This window comes from Astyanax mexicanus, chromosome 18 (assembly GCF_023375975.1).
Source record: "Astyanax mexicanus isolate ESR-SI-001 chromosome 18, AstMex3_surface, whole genome shotgun sequence".
Lineage (NCBI taxonomy): Eukaryota > Metazoa > Chordata > Actinopteri > Characiformes > Acestrorhamphidae > Astyanax > Astyanax mexicanus.
The window spans coordinates 27,510,595-27,532,921 of NC_064425.1; the positions used below are offsets into that span (position 1 = coordinate 27,510,595).

The window sequence follows — 22,327 nt, forward strand, 5'->3', positions numbered from 1 at the left end:
ATTTAGAGCGAGAAGGCAGTTCTCTTATCACAAATATCAGCGTGGTTAGAACAATTCTCAACCAATCAGATTGTGAGGTCGGAACTAACTGTTGTATAATTCTCTACAGGAACTAGACAAGCTGTGTGTGCAACTTAAAGTAGCTGAATGCTAATAATTTATTAGAAGGGTGTCTACAGAAAGATGGACATACTGTAAACTGTACTGTATAATGAATGGTAAGAGGGAGGATTAATGGGTCTATATACACATAATTTATTTTCTTTTTACTGTAAAAGCTTCGTAAACACATCCACCTGATCCCACTGCTTCCATTAAGACCCCTTAATTACACTTTAAAATGGGGGCTAGCTGCTCCTGCTGAGGTGTGTTCAAGGATACGACTGGGAAACTGATGGATGGACGATGGATGAGGTTCAAAGTGGGCCGTGAATAAAATATACAGTTTTTCTTCTGTGAAGTGCACAAGTTGGCTTTGAGAGGAATTACCCCTATACGCAAGTGTGTGTGTGTGTGTGTGTGTGTGTGTGTGTGTGTGTGCATGCCTCTTAACAAAAGGCCATGGCTTTGTTATTGCGCTGTGTTGGGGATCAAAAGCACAGATGTCAGCAGGTTTTGAAAAGGGGGTTAATTTTGGAGTGTCTTCATCGTCTGCAGCGTCCGGACACTTTCTGTGCTCATTATTTTTTCAACACTGTTCAATTAAACGGCTCTTCTTCATGTCACCCACTGTTTCTGATTATTCGTATTCTTCCAGCAATCGTTCATTCTTCTTTTTTTTGCGCTTCTTTTTTTTTTTTTTACTGCTGCTGGTGTTGTAATTACAGTGTCTAGACGTCTCCATAGGACAGATATGATCAAATAGAGCTGTAAAATTGAGGATCCAGACATTGGGGCTGTTAAAGGATTTTAATGGACAGCCGCACCTTTTTTTTTTAACTCTCAGTGATTTGTACATTTTAAACATTGGTTTTGTTCCCATTTAGTCTTTTAAATAATGAAATAATGCCTTTTATAAATACTGGCTGTTCCTGTGTTGTCAAATCCTTTGTGAACAGGACAGAGACAAAAAAAAGTTCTTTGTCAGCTTTTCACTGCTCTTTTTGTGATGGTTCCTGTGAAAAGACTGAGCACGGTGCAGGAATTTGGCTGTTCGTCATTCTGCTGACTGGTCTGTGGACAGCAGCGAGTAAGAGGTCGACCTAGATATAGAGTATATTTTTAATATTTTTATTTTATTAAGTAAACACTACATTCACCGATGAAAATTCTTGTCTTCAGTACCAAAATTTGATATTTTTTACTAGATTTACCTCACCTTTGAAATCATTTAGAATGGCTAAAAACGAGAAATGTAAAAGAACTGTAAGAATTTGTGATGAACTCTCACTTGCCTTTGGTTAATATATCAATTTATTTATTTACTGCTTTTCCTTCTTTCTTTCCTTTTCTCTCGTTTGTATATTTTTAATGCTGTCTTCAATCGTTGTTTCTTGTATTATCCTGAAACTTTAAAGAATAAAGAAAAAAAGCATTTGTTAGCATTGCTAACACTTTTACTTATATCTGATACAATATATCACCTTCTTTACAGTATCTCGCAATACATTGAATCGTAACCCCTCTATTATGATATGCATCATATTGCCAGGTACTTTTCAATTTTACAAGCAGCCTAGTCAAACTTTAATATCATTAATAGCAGCTTACCTATTTATCAGGCATTGGTCAATATTAGTCAATATTTTTTAAATATCTTTTCATATCATATTTTTAGAGAGATACTGTATATAAACTGAATTATTGAGACACCCAAGAGCTAAAGAACTGTCATGAAAGTGTTACATTGAATTTGAAGCATTTCTAATGGTCCATTTAGCATGAAATTAAGATACAATGTGATAAACAACTAACAGAATTCATAAATTTTAGTATTTTTAGTATTTAAGTGTAATTGTAAAAAAGTTTTATTGTAAAATGTATAAAAGTGCAATAACAATATTAGTATAACATCAAAACAAAAATTAGCCAGACTTGGAATTAATCACTATATTTAATTAAATTACATCTCTGGAAAAAAAGAGACCACTTAAAAATGATGAGTTTCTTTGATTCCACCAACAAATTCCACCATTCCACCATCAAACCAAGCTGAACTGCTTGAATTGTTGCACCAGGAGTAAAGGCATAAAGTTATCCAAAAGCAGTGTGTAAGACTGGTGGAGGAGAACATGCCAAGATGCATGAAAACTGTGATTAAAAACCAGGGTTATTCCACCAAATATTGATTGACTGAACTTGTTTTATTTGCATTATTTGAGGTCTGAAAGCTCTGCATCATTTTTGTTATTTCTCATTTTCTACAATAAATGCTCAAATTTTTTTATATGGAATTTCGGAGAAATGTTGTCTGTAGTTTATAGAATAAAACAATAATGTTCAATTTACTCAAACATATACCTATAAATAGCAAAATCAGAGAAACTGATTCAGAAAATAAAGTGGCCTCTTAATTTTTTCCAGAGCTGTATAGTTTATCATTATTTAAACTTTACGTTTTAATTAGGTTTTAATCTAAAAATTATACAATTCTATATAATATAAACGTATTGCTGTGGAAACAAGCATAACATAAACTGTAACTTTACAGGAGAAGTTTTTTTTACTTTTTTTGATACATTAAGAGACCCCCCACTCTGACACAGTAGAAAACTGTGTGTGTGTGTGTGTGTGTGTGTGTGTGTGTGTGTGTGTGTGAGTGTGGTGGGGGATGGGCTTTGAATAGGATGTGAACAGGCACCAGTGCCAGGCTATGGTTTGCCGGATAAATGAATTCTGACCCTGGACTGCCAATTAATCCCAGCTTCTTTTAATTGTAGCTGAATGGGCTCTAAAGGCCAGTGTGGAGACACACACACACACACACACCCCCAGGGCTTTAAAGATGCCATTCTCATTTGCATATAGAGCAGGTCTTATGGGTACAGTTCAGTGGTCTCTGAACAGAAGTAATGGCTTCACTCTCATGGTCACACTCGTTATTACCTTTCTGCTCCTGTTTTACTCACTTTCTGTCTGCTTTTCAGTGCACACACATACTGTACATACAGATGTGATGCTGTGATCGTGTGTGTGTGTGTGTGTGTGGAAGTCTTGCACGGCTCTGGAAGTCTTCTTATCTCTCCCCTCCGCCCTGCTCCTCCCGCTTCTCGCCTTTGATCAGGCAAGTTGCAAACCCCTGAAATGACAGTGGCATAGTTAAAGCGTTGCTCCGGTGCACTCCAAAGAGCTGAGAGGATACTGTAATTGGAGGGTGAGCTTCTTCCTCACAGAGCCTTTGTTTGTAGAGTGCGTGTGTTTCTTTTTTTAGAGAGTGATCAGCACCTGCTTTAGGAAATCCACAGGAAATAAAAAATAAAAAATTCTATCAGTGCTTATTATTCATTACTTCCAGGTACAATGCTGGCTGATGTTGTTTAAACGATCATGTTAAAGGTGTCCTCTTACATTTCTTGAAGAAGCATCATCTCCTCCTCCATGCTTCTATGAGAAAACCATAAACACAATATAGAGTGAGAAGATCAGCAAGGTGCTGCTTTGGTAGACATCTTCAGAGAGGTCTTTGTGGAGTCTATGCCAGGCAATATTAAGTTTTAGAGCTCTATCTTACACCCCTTAAACCCTTAAAAAGTCTATTTTTATGCCTTTGGTCTGTGTCGTTTAAATAGTAACGGTGTTTGTGAATATATCTGTGCTTTTGGGCGTGGTGGTCTGGATGTGAAGGTATATTTCTGTCATATTCCTATCTTGGCAAAAAATAAATAAAAATGGGTGTGCCACTATATAATATCCTAGACAACAAGCAATGGACAGACATTTATTGGTACCTTGGCATGTGCCCACCACGTGAACAACCCCATTTAAAAAAAGTCTCCTCAACTTGGAGATTGCACGTTTTTGTGCATTATTGTGCCAAAAACTACAAACTATTTGTTACACATTAGGTTTTTGAGTTTGGTCTCTCACCATTCATAGTGATTAGAGTGTGTTCTGGTTTCAACTGGAAATAACTGCCTGGCAACGTCACAAAGATGGCCGTTTAGTGAATAGACTTTCGTGAGGTCAGACATTTCTTTAAACCCTGCTTTAAACAAATACTTGGGGTGTGACGAGACACTGATATCTTGAGACGAGACGGGACACGATACTGGGTTCACGAGAACGAGACGAGACGAGATTTAAAAATAAAATTTTAAAGGAAAATGTCAAAAATGAAAAATAGAAAACGTGAAAACTAGAGTTTTATTTGACAAAATCATATAACGTACACATTGAAGAAATAAGATAAAACTTTTCTAGGTCTTATATAGTGCAAACAATAAGTGCAAACCACAACCAGTTGAACCATTAGATTTAAGGAACACCATTACACTAAATATTGATAGAATAATCAGTAATGAAAGAGTTAGTAATGCAATATTCACACTGTTTGTTGTATGTGCTTTTATTGTACCTTCCACTGAGTTACAGTAGTACAAAAAAAAATGTTGTAGGCTATGCTATTTTAAATGCGTTTTTTTTTTGTTTCCGATAACAATGACAATTGTTATTTCACTCAAATTGTCGTATCATGAAATTTCAGCCGATGCTGAGAGCTGTTGTTTTTATTGTTCTATAATGGAGTGTGAGATGTATAAGCAGTAGAGAACCCGGTGCATTGTTTTAACTCTATTAGAACAGCACTAAACACGAGACGCAGCACGAGAGTGCTCTGGCTGAATATAAAATACTGTAAATGACTGGATCAGCAAAGGCTATGAAGCTTCATCAGCACCTGTGCCAGATGCCCTTGAGAAGCCCTGCCTGAACATGCCTCCCTCTTTACTGTATCCCGAATGCTTTATACTATATTTCTGTCCCTTTACCATATGCTCTGCTCTCAGATCTCTCTTTCTCCTTGTCTTTTTTTTGTAGCTAATTAAAATTTTGTTTTTACTTTTGTCCCATCTCTGTATGAGGCAGCATTGCTTCTACATTGGATTCCAATGTTCTCCCCTCTCTGTGTGTCCTCCAGGAACCCGTCTGCGGCTGGAAGATTACCCTCCCCGCATCGTGGAGCACCCCTCCGACCTCATCGTGTCCAAGGGCGAGCCGGCCACCCTCAACTGCAAGGCCGAGGGGCGGCCCACGCCCACCGTGGAGTGGTACAAGGATGGAGAGAGGGTGGAGACGGACCGGGACAACTCGCGCTCCCACCGCATGCTGCTGCCCAGCGGCTCGCTCTTCTTCCTCAGGATAGTCCACGGCCGCCGCAGCAAACCGGACGAAGGCTCTTACGTCTGCGTGGCCCGAAACTACCTGGGAGAAGCCGTCAGCCACAACGCCTCGCTGGAAGTAGCCAGTAAGTGCACGGCTTCATTGTGTTTGCTTGTTTTTTGAGGTTTGCGGATGACCAGGCCAGCTGTGGAAAAGTCAGATTCAGGGATGTGACTAAATGTTGGCATTGATTTTGGCATTGCGGCAGCTCTTCTACTTTTTTCTCAGCTTGTTTGAGGCCTCTGTTGGACCACTTGGTTGTCCCTGGGGCTGGTAGCTTTTAGTAGACAGAACTTCTTAAAAATAAAGATGTCTTTTTTAACAAAATTACCTTTTGATTGGACAGTTCTTTTAAAGAAAGATTTCTGTAAATCTTAAACACTAGAAAAGAACCAGTAAAAAATGATCATAAAAGTCATTTCTTGGCCATGAATCATGATGTTGGCCAAGAAACCAGTATGTTTGCACGTGGAGATGATGAAATCCATGTGAATTGTGAATGTGTGAATATTGTGGCTGTTGAGCAGAATGAAATGTTTGTAGAGATGCAGCAGCAGGAAAGTGAGATTAATTCAAGACTAGGCCTCATGTTAAATATATTTGTTTGGACAATATCTTGTCGCAAAAGTAATTCCACTAATCAATATCAATTAATGTTATGTAAGGGTAAGAGTAGAATTTGCAAATTATACTATATGATGATCATATAATAGCATAACAATGCAATTACATCCTTTTAAAGATGGGTTAATAAATAGTTTTCATGAACAAGGGCACACAGTATATTAATGTAAATACAAATTGTATCAGTGTGCTTTGGTGACCATCTCTGTAAAGCCAAAATATTCATTCTAAAAACAGAGTGGTCTGTGCTGCTATTGGTGCTGATACAAGAACTACTGCGCACGTGGACATATCAGTACAGCAAACTGAGCCTTCATCTGCTCATGGACCGAACAGAGTCCTTGCTCCACTAGACGTATCCTCTCTGAAAAGAGCATGCACCACAGTGCACATTTTAAAATAACTTTTTAGCTTGTTTGGTGTATTTTTAATGCACAAAATTACAAAGATTTAGGGACAACTCCATTTCACCCCTTGACCCTGCCACTTACCCCTACCCCTTGGAACAGAGTTGCAAGAGGAAGGGGTGAAATCCTCCCCCTAAGAATTAGGACAACCCTTCAAGCACCCGATACATCATCAGGGGCGCTGAAGTTCAGTAACCTAGCTGTTGCTGGTTAACTACAGTTAACTTTAGAATATTGTATGTATGTCTTCAGAAAGGAGCTAAAAGTTGCAGAAATGAATTATTATTTTCCATTTCTTAATTCCTCTATGACAGGGAGCTAAAATTAGCTTTGATTAGCTTTTATTTTATTTAATTTTTCCATTCCGCCTTTAACGCTGCAATGGGAACAGGAAGGTTAGTAAGCTAGCTACTTAGACAAACTACTAGCTATGTTTTTTATGCCTGTCATGAAGAATTTAGCCATAAAACATTGAAACTACACATTAAACTATGGTAATATAGTGTTAATCATCACTTTTAACAAGAAAAAAAAACTTACATTTGTTGTTGTTTTTTTTGGTCGCTTGTTCCGCCATTAACCAGTGATTCCCATACCCCTCTGAAAAATCTATGTATGAAGAGCTAACAAGCCCTATCCTTTCCCCCTACCCCTCCAGCCTAACAAGAATAAGGACACCCCTACCCCTTGGTGTGGTAGGGCCAAGGAGTGAAATGTGATTGGGCCTTAATAGAGATTGAAATACAGAATAACCAAAAACTCATTCACATTAATAGGCTCCCTCTGCTGACAAAAAAAAAAAAAAAAAAACTGAACAAAAGCTTATTTAGCGTTGAGCTCTGTAAAATGATTGAGGTTGAACAGAATTATCGTGACAGGCCTAGTCAGCTCCATTCAGGATCCAGTCTCTGCAAGATGTAAAGAGTGAATTTCTTCATCACAGCAGCTTTTCCTCGGCTTTCTCCGTCTTTGAATAATGGTGTCCTGATGGAGGCCTCTGAGGGACCAGTCGTTTTTTTTGTTTTTTTTTTTTTCCCTGGGGTGGTTGGAAACCAGGCCACAGTCTTAATTCAGGCCTCTTGTGTCTGACCCTGTGGCTATGCTCTGAATGCAGGAAGGCTGTACCTTCTCCAGCTGAATGGAAAAGGTTTCCCGTTTCCTCCCGGGGCTGCTTCCTCAATGGGCTCACTGGGTTGGATAATCTAGAGATGGGCAGGATGTGTTCGCGTCGGTGGGCCTGCCTGCCTGCCTGCCTGGCAGTCCTGGTGGCTGGAGCAAGCCAGATAGAGCTGGGTTGAGTAGTTCTTAAAGGGACCTCAGTAGGTGGCCAGGAGTCATCAGCGAAACAAAGCATCTCCCACAGTTTCTCTTCAGGATGCAGAGAGATTTTCTTCTGTTCTGTCGATTGTTTTGTATTTTAAATCTGGATGAAAGCAAATCAGCACTGAATCAGTGGTCATTTCACTGTTTAGAGTCCTTTGAGAGACTTAAAAATTACTATAGCATTTTGTTTGTTCTTCCTAACTTCCATGGTGGGTCAATGATCAGTTTTACCATTATCACCTCCTTTTTAAACAACTCCAATTACAGTATTTTTCACACTATAAGCTGCACTTAAAATCCTTTAATTTCCCCAAAAATCGTCAGTGTGCCTTATTTATGAATTTTACCAGTCAGGATATAAGAAGCAATAAAGCCACTCTGCTGAAGTACAGCGTTATCCAGGAGCTTCAGTTTAGTTCTCCAGCACAGGGGCTGGAGTAGCTATTTCCCCTTTCAGAGGTGAGTATTATCGGCCTGTAGCCTGCTGCTAACCCTGCTAGCACTGCTGGAGCGACATTAGCATCAGCTACTAACCATGCTAGCTCTTTTGTCCTTCAGAGGTGAGTTAAAACAAGCCACATGAGTTGAAATGCTAGCTAATATCACACTGGCTTACCGGAACACTCAAGGTTCCTCAGTGTAGCACTGTTGGGCGGCATTAGCTGCTAACTGCTAGGGGTTAGCTGCTAATGCTAATGCTAATGCTCCAGCCTTAGTGCGGAAGAAATTTGTAAATCTAAGATTACTATAAATAAACGGAAGAGCTTTACTCACCCAAATAAACAGTTTTCAGGAGAGAAATCTGTGTAGATTAACATCCAGCGCTCGTTTTTTTTGTTAAAGTTTTTTTTGTTTTTTTTGTTAAAGTTTTGTTTACTTAGCTTAGTTTTACTTAACTTACCCCCCACCACCCAGCGGCATGAAGTCAGAGACAGAAGCTGTAAATCTGTTGCTGCACAGTTTGCGCTGGTCATCCTTTAGTCTTTCACCAGTGATCAGAGGATGCTCTCTACAGAATGTTGATGACTGTATACAGTTTATCTCTTTGGTGAACTAGTGTAGGCGGTGATATTAAGATGTTTAAAAACTCCAGCAGCACTGCTGCGTTGGGGCTGTAGGACCGTGTTTATGAGATGTGTTATGGAGGATGGATTAATTTGGTCTTGGGCTGTGATCATTAAGGGGATGTTCCCTCATTGTCTGAATCTCGTACTTCCGATTAGGGCAGATCTCTTCTTTTCCCTTTTTGCTTCCTTTCTTCTTTGACTTTGCTGCTTCACATTTCTCAAGGTGGATTTGCTTCAAACAGTGCTTGGCCTGTGACATGAACTTCTCAGTGTACGGGCTCTTCTCCAACCTGAGTGGGGAGGATCTCAGATATCAACCACTTTTCAAGTATGCCCATGAGCTGTCACCAAGACTCTTGCTGTAATCTAATCGACCTGGCAGCGGGCTGGGGGGAACGGTTGACTGCTTTGAGCCGGAGTGAAATGTGTGACATCGGCATCTGCTGCTGGACGGGCAGAGTTTCAGCTCCTGAATCATCCTACGTCTACGTTCCTGCACAAACATTAGCCCTTTACAGACACGAGGCATCGGCCACACCTGTTTTACGGGGAAAGTTAAAATAGATATGATTTTATTTGGAAGTTTTTAATGAAGCTATTGGCTACTGTGATTGACTGGGGGAACAGATTGGCTGTATCCTTACTCAACATATTCAGGGGGTTGATCATAAACATAAAATCTAAATGTCAAGTAATATGAGCTCATAAATATTTATTAAGACTCATAAATATGGCATGGGATGGTACGGGGCTAAGTAATATATTGTATGCTAATAGCCTTTCTCTCTGGCCTTTTTTTTTTTTTGGTATCACAGAATTGCAGGTAGTTCACAAAATATCCTGGTTTATTAGACTATGGCTACACAATATATTGTTATAGCATCAATACAGCAATGTGCAAATGCACAATACTGGGAAAACTGATATTGTGCGCACTTACCATGATATATTTACCAAAAGTTGGGTTGTATCTGGCCAGTATTCTTTATTTTACTTCAAAATTGGATATTGGTAACATTATTGTAGCACAATACACGATAGTTATCACCATTTGTTCACACACAAACAATATGCATTAGTAGTGGGATATATTCCCCAACAGTTACATTAATTTTATTCTTATCATTATTTAATAACATAACAACAGTTGTGGTTCTCAAACCCTTCCATGCCTTAAAAAGACCTTAAAAAGGCTTTAAATTGTATTATTAAAAATGTTTGAATTGATTTTCTTTTACTCTGATTGCAACTGCCGCTGCCACATTTAAGGTGGAATGGAAAACTTGATAAACCTGCGAGTAAAACTACAGCTTTCTTTGGAACTGCTACTCAAGCTGCCAAAATTTAAGGTGGAAGGGAAATCAAGTGGGAAATATTAATGCTAACTTGTTCCCTAATCTTGACTGAGATATACATTTACTAAGAATGAGAAACATCTTGTTTAACTACTCTAGCAGACTCTTGGAACAAATGAAAAGTGAAAAAACAAATTAAATTAATTTACTACAAACTTACTGTGAATTTCCTTTACCCACGGTTCCAACATGCATCCAGCTTCATGGTGCTTTACTCTGCCATGGCTTTGATTGGCTTACTGCCCCACACGAGGGGGCAGCAACTGTACTTATACTGTGTATAATAACGTAGACCTATCTAACATATGATTGAATTAGTTGTCAACTATTTAAATAAATTATTTTGCAACCCTAACTGCATCTAATCCAATTAAATAGGACTAATTCTATACATTTTCTATAATGAAATGTGCAGTTGGTCAGTAAAAGAAATCCAAAATATTCTTAAAGATTCATATGATTTCTCACAATATATATATAACAGAAAATATTGCAATATCAGTCGTATTTTTCCCAATATCGTGCGCCACTAGTTAAAAGTATTATATTACTGTTAAAAACCCAACAAATTAAGCAATTCTCAGCATCTTAAAATCGTAAAAAGTTGTCACCCGAGCTATTTCCAGAGCGTTCAGAAGAATCGTAAGCATCCGCGCGGTTTGCCGGTTCGTATTGCAATCAAAATATGTAATAATATATTTGCCATATGATATTTGGTTCATAGCGAGCAGCGGGAGCACATGGCAGGAGTGCAGGAGTATCGGCAAGTTCGGGAGCTAAAAACAGCAGCTCTGAAAGCAGATGATATACAGTGTTCATTGCGGAGGCTGGATTTCAAAGTACAGAATCGAGAAAGCGAGCGGCTTGGCGGGAAGATGGCTTGGAAAAAAAAGAGAAAAAGAGAGAGAGAGAGAGAGAGAGAGAGAGAGAGAGAGAAATAAAGAGAGAGAGAGAGAGAGAGAGAGAGAGACCGCGGTCGGACTGGCCGCAGCCCTTAGGCTGCTTATTCTGTGTAAGGTTCAAACAGGACCATAATGGCACAGTGGCAAAGCTGAAAAACCCTCACCGTGTGTTTCCTGCCGCCCCCCTCCTCTTCCCATCCCTTTACCCCAGCTACCCCACATGTAATTATGTTGCCCAAGCAACCAGTGCTGGAACTCTTTGGTAGGAATGCAGGAGACACTATGGCTCTGGGATTTTACAATGCTTCATTTTAAACTGAAAGGACAGCATTCCCCGAAGGCCCTGCGACAGCCTCAACTTCTGTCCTGTATCCATATACTAAACAGCAGGAACCAAAAGTTACAAACCACCCAAATATGACTGAGTGGATGATGAGAGACTGACCTCTGATCAGTTTTACCAATAGTAGATAAGCAATAAGCTACATGCCTTTATCTTGTACAGTGCACAGTGTTCTTTTTAAATATACCGTATTTTTTGCACTATAAGGTGCACTTAAAATCCTTCATTTTTCGAAAAATCAACAGTGTGCCTTATAATCTGGTGCACCTTATGTATAAATTTTACCAGTCAGGTTGTAAGGAGCAGTAAACTACTCCACTCCACTGTACAAGTACAGCGTTATAAAGAAGTTTCAGTCAAGTTTTTCTTCAGCACCACGACTGGAGCAGTATTAGTATTAGCATTAGCCGCTAACCGCAGCACCAGCACTTTCGCCATTCAGAGGAGAGTATATCTAACTGTAGCCTGTGTGTTTAACATGCTACGTGGACAAACCGCTAGCTAATAGCGCCCTGGCTTACCAGAACACTCAGGTTCGGTTCCTAAGTGATTTTGGGCAGAACTAACGGTTAGCTGCTAATGCTAATGCTCCAGCCTTAGTGCTGGAGAAATTTGTAAATCCAAGCGTACCATAAATAAATGGAAGTGCTTTGCCCAAATTCCCAAATACCCAAAAATCACTTTTTTTTTTATCAAGCTTACAAGTCAAGTGTATTGGAATGGGATCAAATACTGCACCTTTTTACACCACTTTACTAAAAAATAATATAGATAAGAAAAGATAAGAATCTAAGAATCTAACAATTATTGTCTTTGTTTTGACTCTAATTCTTTTTTTTTTTTTTAGCTTAAATTAGGTCCTAAATAAGACTTTTATTTCATACTATTGGTATTATTATCTTATTATTAGTATAGAGAAACAATGCAGCTACACTCTTATAATTAATTAATAATTAATGAAATAAAAAATAAATAATAAATAGTTTTATAATTAATAATAAAGTAAATAAGTAAATAACACTTTAATAAAAAAAAATAAGTTTATATAGTATTAAGGATACTGTATCAATTCATTAAGACTGGGAAGTGGATTCCGTTTATTTATGGTGAGCTTAGATTAATGAATTTCTCCAGTAAGACAGTGACCCTAAACATGCAGCCAAAGCTGTGGAAACACAGAGACTTAGAATACTTTCCAGCATATCACTATATTACGATATCACAATAAGTTGATCAGTTTTTTATTGTGTAAATAATTTTTTTTGCGATGTTATAATGTATAATATGATATGGCACACCTCCAGTAGCTATGCGTTTTTTTTTTTTTAATGTGGTGATACCCACAGCAAGTAGCTTAAACTGAGGCACTTAATATAGTGAATAAACGAGCAGATAAATACTGTACCGAGGCGTCTGCTGTTCTGAGAAAGCTTGTGCTGAATCCGTACGTACATTTACCGCACCCAGTCATTTACAGGCTGTTCAGTTGTTTCACTTTTCACTGCAGGAATGTTAGTGCTGGTTTTGCCAATAAAGCCTCGTAAAGGGAAGTTGTTCCATAAAAACCTATTTGTTCTGCTTAACCCACGCGGCTTTGTACGAATCCTGTTCAAAAGCTGAAAACACAACTTTTTTTTCTCCTCTTCTGTGTTATTATAGCTGCTCAGCTTTTACGATCAGCCAACACGGGGGTGACTGAGAAGATAATCTGCTTTTCTACATGCAGGGTTTTGTGAGATTTAGTCTAATTTTACTCTGAAAAAAAAATGATGAGTAAAATTTACTTAAAAAAAGGTTTCACAACTTTCTGCATTTACTTTTTTTTTTAAGTAAATTTAATTTCAGATAAATTTAAGTAACTTCAACTCGGTTTCAAGACTTAAATGTTACATAGAGTAAATAAGTGAACTGAACATCAGTCAATCCTTTCTTTTAGTAAACTTTACTTCATTTAATTTTGCTGAATTAATCCTTTCTTATAGTAACCTTTACTTAATTTCTGCATACAATATTACCTAATTACAATTACGTAATTTATACAATATTACCCAAATAATTTATGATACATAGTATATTATAATTTCTGAAATTGAAATATTTACAACACACATATTACACTGTCTCAACACATGGATGGCCTGTAATACATTCTTTTTAGTATACAACCATCCATGTGTTGAGACAGTGTAATATGTGTGTTTTAACTAAAAATATTCAAATTTCATTATTATTTATATAGAATTATTATTAACTATATAGAATTATTATATATTATGTGTCATACATTATTTGAGTAATATTATATAAATTAAGTAATTGTAATTAGGTAATATTGTATGCAGAAATGAAGTAAAGTTTACTAAAAGAAAGGATTGACTGAAGTTCAGTTCACTTATTTACTCTATGTAACATTTAAGTCTTGAAACCGAGTTAAAGTTACTTAAATTTATCTGAAAATAAATTTACTTAAAAAAAGCAAATGCAGAAAGCTGCAAAACGTTTTAAAGTTAATTTTACGCATCATTTTTTTCAGCGTGAGGGGGTTTATTATTAAATTTATTGTATAACTGTACTGTACTGAGTGTACTGTACTGTACTGTACTGGATTCAGTACTGGCCTGGATACGAGTGGTAAAGTGGGTTAATGCAGGAATTCCCTCCGTTTCTCTTTTTTTTTCAGCCTTATGTACACTCACATGACCCTGAGGATGGATGTGCTCCTTTGTGCGCGTGTTTTCTTTTCTATATGATACTCGCAGGCTGTAATGTGTCATGCTTTGTTGGCGTATAATGTCCCGCAGTGGAACAAAAGATTAGAGAGCGGCTGCTGTAAGAGAAGCCGGGCTGAGAGAGAGCCGTAAGCGCTGAAGCTCCGTGACTGCAGGCCACATTACGTAATGTGCGGTGTCAGGCTGTGTTTTGAAGAATGACAGACGTGCCCCATCTTAAAACAGCTGTAAAAATGATGATCAAAGAGCGAGGGGACTTCTTTAGACGTGTATAAACGGCCAAATGAGATTGCCATTAGATGCAGAGAGGAACTGAGCTTTTGTGCTACTGCTTTTTGGATTGAAACTGTGTGAATTAACCCCTGGTTAGGCCAGGATTTTACACCACATTACACCACTACATCTTGAGGATTTCTATTCAATCATTTCATAATAAACCTCTATGATTGATGAGGAACGCTACTGAAAAGCATAATGGCAATTGTAATAGAAAATATAGATTTTTTTTTTAAGTAGGCTGCTAGTGTTAAAATATAATGAGTAAAATCATAAAATTGGCATTTTAAGGGGTTAAGAAATCCACCTAAGCTGCAGAAGCCGGTAGGCTACTAAATGATCACATGCTTTAATTCTTTCCCCTCATAATTTTATCCCCTTTAATTTTGTACCAGTCAAAATGTGGACACGCCTCTCATGTTTCTCATGTTTCCAATGTTTTTCTTATTTATTTTTATTTTTTTTCTACATTGTAGATTAATATTAAACATATGAAAACAATTAAGGGGAACTATGCACATATGGAGTTAGTAGTTAAAACAAAATAAAACATATATATATATATATATATATATATATATATATATATATATATATATATATAAAATATATATATATATATATATATATATATATATATATATATATATATATATATATATTATTATTATTTATTTTTTTTTTTTTTATAAAAAAAAAAATTGGCTTCCATAATCCCCTGACCTAAAGTTAATTAAGATGGGTGATTTGGTGATGACAATATACTTTATTACAAATATTACTTTTTATGTGTTTATAAGGTACCACTTTAAAATTAGGCTCCTTTATAAAGGGTTTATGAATAGTTTACTTTTGAGTTTTTAATTGAATTGTTATTAATTAGGTTATAAACCATTAGTAAGCAGTTACAACCCATGAACAGTGTCCTATCGTGTACCAATAGTGATCCCACATTCATTTATACTGTTGAACCCCAGATTATACTAGATGCGTATCTTACTATGTCTTTAGCATCATGTATCATTAACATTTCTGTTAATAACTTTATCCATTTAACTATAATAACATATTAAAGGAGTAAAGTGACTTTCTATATTATTTTATTTCATTTTCACTGTTGCTCTTTCTATTTTTGTGTTCTAAGTGCTTATTATTGTGTTTAAAGTATTTACAACTTAATTTATAATCATTAATAAACTCCTTTAAAAACTATTTTAAACCTTTTATGAATGAGCCTTATTTTAAAGTGGTATCTTATTTAAGAACGTACAGTAATTGTAAGAACAAAATGTTCTACTTAACTTTGAGATAAAAAAATATATATATATATATTAAAGCTTTACATTTATATATAAATGAACAAGTTCATATAGAAAGGGAGGAAACTGGTTTCTTAACGATTTTACAGTTCACAGTAGAGTAGCTTTTATTTACTCTCTCTTCTGTTGTCTTCCTCACCAAAGCGGTTGTTGAACTCAGGCAAGTCTTTTTTTTTAGAAGGTAACTTCTCTGGAAAGCCATCACAGATCAAAGGGGCTAATTATAGCCTGTTCCTTCAGTTCCTGCACTGGGAGATTAGGCGGCGGGGGGATGAAGGGGTCTGAGATCAGTTGTCCAGACGCTGATAGTCCTCACTGCTGGCTGTGGGACAGACGGTCGCTCTGTGTAACTGCTTGCTGCTTTGCTATGATTCTGTGGCATTGCTCATTGAGGCAATGAGGCACTCTGCAGAAGATACCAAGTTTTCAGACTTTAAATAATGCATATATATTCATAAAGTTTTATGAGTCCAAAAAATCTATATTTGGTGGAGTAACCCTGGTTTTAATCAGAGTTTTCATGCATCTTGGCATGTTCTCCTCCACCAGTCTTACACACTGCTTTTGGATACCTTTACGCCTTTACTCCTGGTGCACAAATTCAAGCAGTTCAGCTTGGTTTGATGGCTTGCGAACATCCATCTTTCTCCTGAGAGAGCAGCGTATCCTTGCACTGTTTTTTTGTTGTGCTGCACTGGAGCTAAACTAAGGTGACTTTCTTCTCTCCTGGCTTTGTATCTCTGGTGGGGTTGGTGGGGAATTTGGCAGGAGAAGAGGTCACAGCAGACGTTCAGAAAAACGTTCTGGAGGGTCATCTGTAAAGAGCATTGGGACAGTTGGCATGCGCTGCTAAAACACAGCCAGCACCCCACCCCCCGTCTGTACAGTTCAGGACGTCCCCTGGCTTCCTAACCCCGCTCCACATCCCCTGCTCCAGTATGGAGATCTACAGGCCGTGGAATTTAATTTCTTGTGTTTTCCTGTCAGACAGCACTAAGTCTTTCCGCCGTATTTGCTTTAGAGCCTTTGCTTTAATTAACTTATTAAAAACGCGTGGCCTCTTTTCTGTAGAGGATAAGGTGCCGCATCCCTGGAGGATTTTCCCCCCCTCAGCTCCTCCACTACTACAGCCTTAATGGAATAACTTTCAGCCCTCTTTCATACCTCTGCTCTCTGAGTCGAAGAAATGAGTTTAATTGGGATTATTGGAGGGTTGGATTGGTGGTTGAGAGAGTAAAATAGTACAACAGAGAGTGTTACAAATTACAACAGTGTAAAACAAATTGGAACCACATTTTCTGAAATGTTTTGACATAAAATTTATTTTCGCCCAGATTGGTGAGGCTTGAGGCTTTTTGCTCAACCAGTTTGATAAAATATCATTAAAACTTTTTTTTTAGAATAATTTAATTATTATTGTCATTCGCCAAGTACATATGGAGTACCATTCAATATATATTGTGGTACTGTAACTCTGGCTATATGGTGCAATTTTATTTTATGAATGATTAAAAAAAAATCATCATATGCATACTTAACAGGTGTTAACAAGAAAAGTGTATATTCATATTTTAATAGGTAACGTTTTAATATTAAAAGTCTAGGGTTTTTGAAAATCGACATAGTATTGCAAAATATATCAAAATACTTTGGTATATTTGATACTAGGCTTAATAAGCCTAATTATTAAGCATACCAAATGATAGATTCACCATAGCTTCAAATGTAATTAAACCCATTACATTATGGATCAGCCATAACATTAGAACCAACAAGTAATGTAATTCAGTTTAGTTCCTACCACCCTGCAAAATTTGGCCTTTCCATGTTGAAAGCTGTGGGAAAAAAACCCATTAAATAATAGAATAATATTATAAAATATGAGACGATTACAAAGAAAAGTAACAGAACATGGATAATCTGGTTACAGTGGCACTGAAGTAAGGAACTGTTCTTTGCATTGCGCAGCAAGTGAACAGTATGTTCTTGAAGTTGATGTGCTGAAGTTTTGAAGTCTTGAAGTTGATGGACAAATGTATAAATCTAAGACTCTGAGCCACAATGACAGAAGACAAATTGTAATGGCTAGATAGTTGAGTCAGAGCATCTGTAAAACATCAGGCAAGTCTTGCAGGAATGCATTGGCGTGGGAATGCCGATGCCAATGCCGATAAACACATTTTTACCTGACAGAGACTAGATACAACTTTAAAACAAATACAAATCGAAAAAAAAAAAGCCTGAAATAGCTCTTTTTTAGCATACAATAAATACGGCAGCAAGTATTGGTTTAAAATTTTGACCATAAAACAATTATCGGCCGATACAGATATCTTCCCGATATCATCAATATCAGCAGGTCTTGTAGGGTGAATTCAGTATGTAGTGGCCACTACCTACCAAACCTGCTTCAAGGATGGACACCATCCTTGTAAAGCCTTATTTATTACTTTTTTCAACCCTTAAGACTTATTTGGAACTTATTTGGACCCTATCAACACACAAATTTATATTTATATATATATAAATGAACTGATAATATGTCCTGGAAAAGGTATAGTCTTAATGAACAGCAATAAATAAAGCAAGAGTAGGGTCTAACCCATCAGGCCCAGTCCTGCATCAGAGCTACTGTAGCCTTGGCTACTGTAAAAGTTAATGCTGGCTGGGTCTTAAAAAGTCAGATCTGCTTTGGTGGCACAGAGGGGACCTACACAGTATTAACCAGGTGGTTTTAATGTTACGTCTGACAAAATCTTTGTCCATGCTGTCCTGGTTAACAACCTGTGTTTCTAGAAACACAGTTAATTAAGGTCAAGCGAGTGAAGCACTAGGGAAGCCATCCAGTGGTCAGAATGAAAGTAAGAGCACATCTGCTTCTCAGCTGGCAGCGCCGGTATTCTTAGCAACCGGCCCTGTCTAATTGGCTGGCTGCTGGGTGTGTGTCTAATTTGGGGCCATGAAAGTCAGTTGAGGATTACCAAAAAATCAGAAAAGAAACTAATTCATGATGCCTAATTACAGTGCGACTGCGAGCCGCTGACAGACCTCTCGCCATGGAAGATGAAGCTCCAGGCTGGAGGGATGTTCAGAAGTTGTTGTCGATGCTGGTTTGGTGTAGACACTTTAGAATCATTGGAAACACATTTTAAATTTAAAAATTTCAACCTTCACATTTAACTTTTTATGCTCTGTGAATTTTATAGGTGCATTGCTTTTACAGGGGACCTCAACTGTGAATGTTTTCTAATTCCTACAGGTACAGATAACTGGAAATCTTGTGGGTTCAAGTTTACTTTAGTTATAGTACCTTTAGGAATTAGGAGGTTGGGAATGGGAACCTTTATCTTAGTGCCTTTACCACTGTAGAACTATGTATCTTTGGTGAAACAGAAAGTGCAATCCTTGCTGGAAAAAAAAAAAAAAGAGTTTTTTTATTTTATTTTACCAAATTGAAAACCTCTGGAATATAATCATGAGGAAGATGGATGATGACAAGCCATCAAACCAAGCTGAACTGCTTGAATTTTTTTCATCAGGTGTGGCATTAAGTTATCCAAAATCAGTGTGTAAGACTGGTGGAGGAGAACATGATGCCAAGATGTATAAAAACTGTTATTAAAAACCAGGGTTATTCCACCAAATACTGATTTCTGAACTCTTAAAACTTTTATTAATGTAAACTCATTTTCTTTGCATTATTTGTGGTCTAAAAGCTCTTGCATCTCATTTTCTGCAAATAAATGCTCTAACTGACAATGTTGTTTTTTTTGGGAATTTTGCAGAGTTGTTTGTAGTTTATAGAATAAAACAACAATGTTCATTTTACTCAAATATATAACTATAAATAGCACAATCAGAAAAAACTGATTCAGAAACTGAATTTTCCAGAGCTGTAAACTCAGTCCATATGTTTTATTCACTTTCAGTTACAATTCTACTTCAGTATCTCTCAGCTTGTCCAGAAATGCATGTGTACAGCATGTGCTCAAAGAGCAAATGCCACTTTCCAGTTGTAGGAGGAGCTCATGAGCATGAACTGCCAGTTCTTGCATAATGCTGCTTTATTACACTTACCAGTTCTTCAAGTTTAGAGCTTTTTGTTCCGTTCTGCTGTAAAGTTACTGGTATAATGAAGTAATAGCAGCAGCGTCAGCAGTGATATAAACCGTACACATGGTCTTTTATGGCGACACAGCTGGCTTTTTCCCCAGCATCAGCACATGGACAATAACGCACAATTAACATTCATAGAATTAATTGGGCTAATTGCCCAAGTGGCTTCCAAACCACAACGTCAGCATGGTGTGTCCAGTTACATCAAAGGTCAGGGGCGTGTGTAGTTTATGGAGCGTGGTGGGGTGGTGCCAGCTGCCCCCTCACCCACACTGTGGCTGGCCTAGAAAAGAGAGAGAGAGAGAGAGAGAGAGAGAGAGAGACTGTAGCGGGACAGTGACCTGTGTATGGCGATGTGGAAAGCAGAGCAGCAGGACATCTTTGCACTTTGACTTTCACTGCTTTGTTGGACGAGTCCAGTGGAACGATGAAGAGGGAAAAATGTGAGGAAAAACTTCATAGCAGCCAAAGGGTTCTCAACACATATCTAGAGATACAGTGCACTGTAAGCCCGGATACGTTGAATTTACTTTAAGAATTTGAGGAAACCGGTTCCCTTAAAAATGTTAAGTAATAGGTAATGAAAACTTAAGTTAGCATAACTTCAAGTTATTACAACTAAGGGGGAAGTTGATTAAACTTTTTAATTTTTGTTATACTGTAAGACCGGATGAGTTGAGTTTACTTAACTTTTTTTAAGGGAGCTGGTTTGCTCAATTTTTTTAAGTAATGGGGAATGAAAAATTGAGTTAGAATAAATTTAAACATCAAGTTATTACAACTAAAGGCAAACTTGATTTATTTCTATGGTAGTGTCAGAAACTGTTGGACACACCCAGTATGCAAATAGATTGTGACAGAAGGTCAAAATACAAGAATACTTATTTCCCACCAGTATTTGCAAATAAATTCTTTAAAAAATCAGACAATGTGATTTTCTGATTTTTTTTTTTTTCTCATTTTGTCTCTCATAGTTGAGGTCTACCTATGATGTCAATTACAAGCCTATCTCATCTGTGGGAAAAGTGGGAGAAGTTGCACAGTTGGTGACTGACTAAATACTCTTTTTCCCCCACTGTAGAGTGCAGCTTTGACCTGATCAGTTTTTTTCAGATTCAGATTCAGAATCAGATTCTGATTGTTCTAATGTTCTAATATGAATCTACTAATATAAAGTCTCTTCATTTGTTTGTATTTCTGTGGATAATACAGCTGTATGGAGTTCAGCTCAGATACATAAATGAGTAAAAGTGATCCAGTAGGAATAGAGTCGTGTAGAGATGGTATATCACTGGGTATTAGTATCCGGGCAATTTAAGCCGGAAATACTGGAATGGATATCAGAGTCGGAAAAGAGGATGAATCCAGTCTCATCCTGTAATAAATTTAGCCGAAAACAACACACACATTCGTTTGCTTCATTGTTGGGGGTAACAGATTTGTTTTAAGTGTAGTGCTAATTTGTGATACATTGTATTGGTATTAGTATGAGATTCCTTTCCATAAAATAAATATATACAGATATAACTGATATAAATTAGGGGGATATCAGAATTATATCAGTCAATGCTGATGATTCTAAAAAATAATAATAATAAAAAAAAAATTATAGGCTAATATTAGAGGTTATAATTCCAAGTTCATCCCTAAATCCGATCATTTAAGTCAATTTTATTTATTATTATTTCTTTCAATAGATCTATGGTTTTATTTAAGCTGTTATTTGTAATAAAAAGGGGTTAAAAGCTGTGAAGAGTCTATTCAAGGACTAGTTAGCTAAATAAATGTAAAATAAAAAAATAAATAAAAATAAAATCTCAGGAGAAACCTTTTATTTATTTGTTTTTCATACAGGTGGTTAAAAGCTAAAATGCAACGTATATATACGTAACACTTATTTCTAAAGCTATATTGTGTAGTATAACTTGAAATGTGTTGTCGCTCTGTAAGTTCTAAATGTCTATATTGCCATCAGCATCTGTGTTTTCTTCTGTAAACTACAGACAACATTTCTTCCAAATTCCAAATAAAAATATTGTCATTTAGAGCATTTAATTGCAGAAAACGAGAAATGGCTAAAATTTGATGGCTTGTGATCATCCATCGTCCTCCTGTTTTTATTCCAGAGATTTTTAATTTGGTGAAATCAAAGAAACTCATCATTTTTAAGGGGTCTCTTATTTTTTTTTTATAGCTGTATATCATATCTGATATCGGCACTGGCCCAGAATTCCCACATCAGTGCCTCCATAGTATAAATACAATATCAAGATCAGCAGCTGTCAGGTATTTAGGATAGAAATAGAAACTAAATCTAATCTAAATCTAATGAGAAATGTGGTCAATTTTACTGATACCACAGATACAGAAAACTAAGCATATGTCCAAAACAGTCTAATTCTAAGAGAATTTAAAGTAATTATGAATAACAATTTAAATTTAAATTTCTAATTATATTAACCAATGCATTAAGTCAGATCTGGCACATTAGATACATTAAAGAATCAGCATTTGTTTAATATTACTGATAATCTTCCACTGATATGGTTT

At 36.9% G+C, this 22,327-nt stretch overlaps 1 protein-coding gene across 5 annotated transcripts in view; it reads left to right on the forward strand.

The window, feature by feature from the left end:
- The window catches only part of robo1 (roundabout, axon guidance receptor, homolog 1 (Drosophila)), a 480,259-nt gene that overhangs the window by 224,846 nt on the left and 233,086 nt on the right, over window positions 1-22,327 (forward strand). For all 5 annotated transcript variants that reach the window (XR_007425321.1, XM_022679654.2, XM_049467115.1 and 2 more), the window contains one exon: window positions 5,075-5,401. Coding sequence is in view for 4 of the 5 variants with exons in the window: in XM_022679654.2 (XP_022535375.2) it covers window positions 5,075-5,401 (327 nt within the window). In the remaining variant the exon portion in view is untranslated. The remainder of the gene's footprint in view (window positions 1-5,074; window positions 5,402-22,327) is intronic.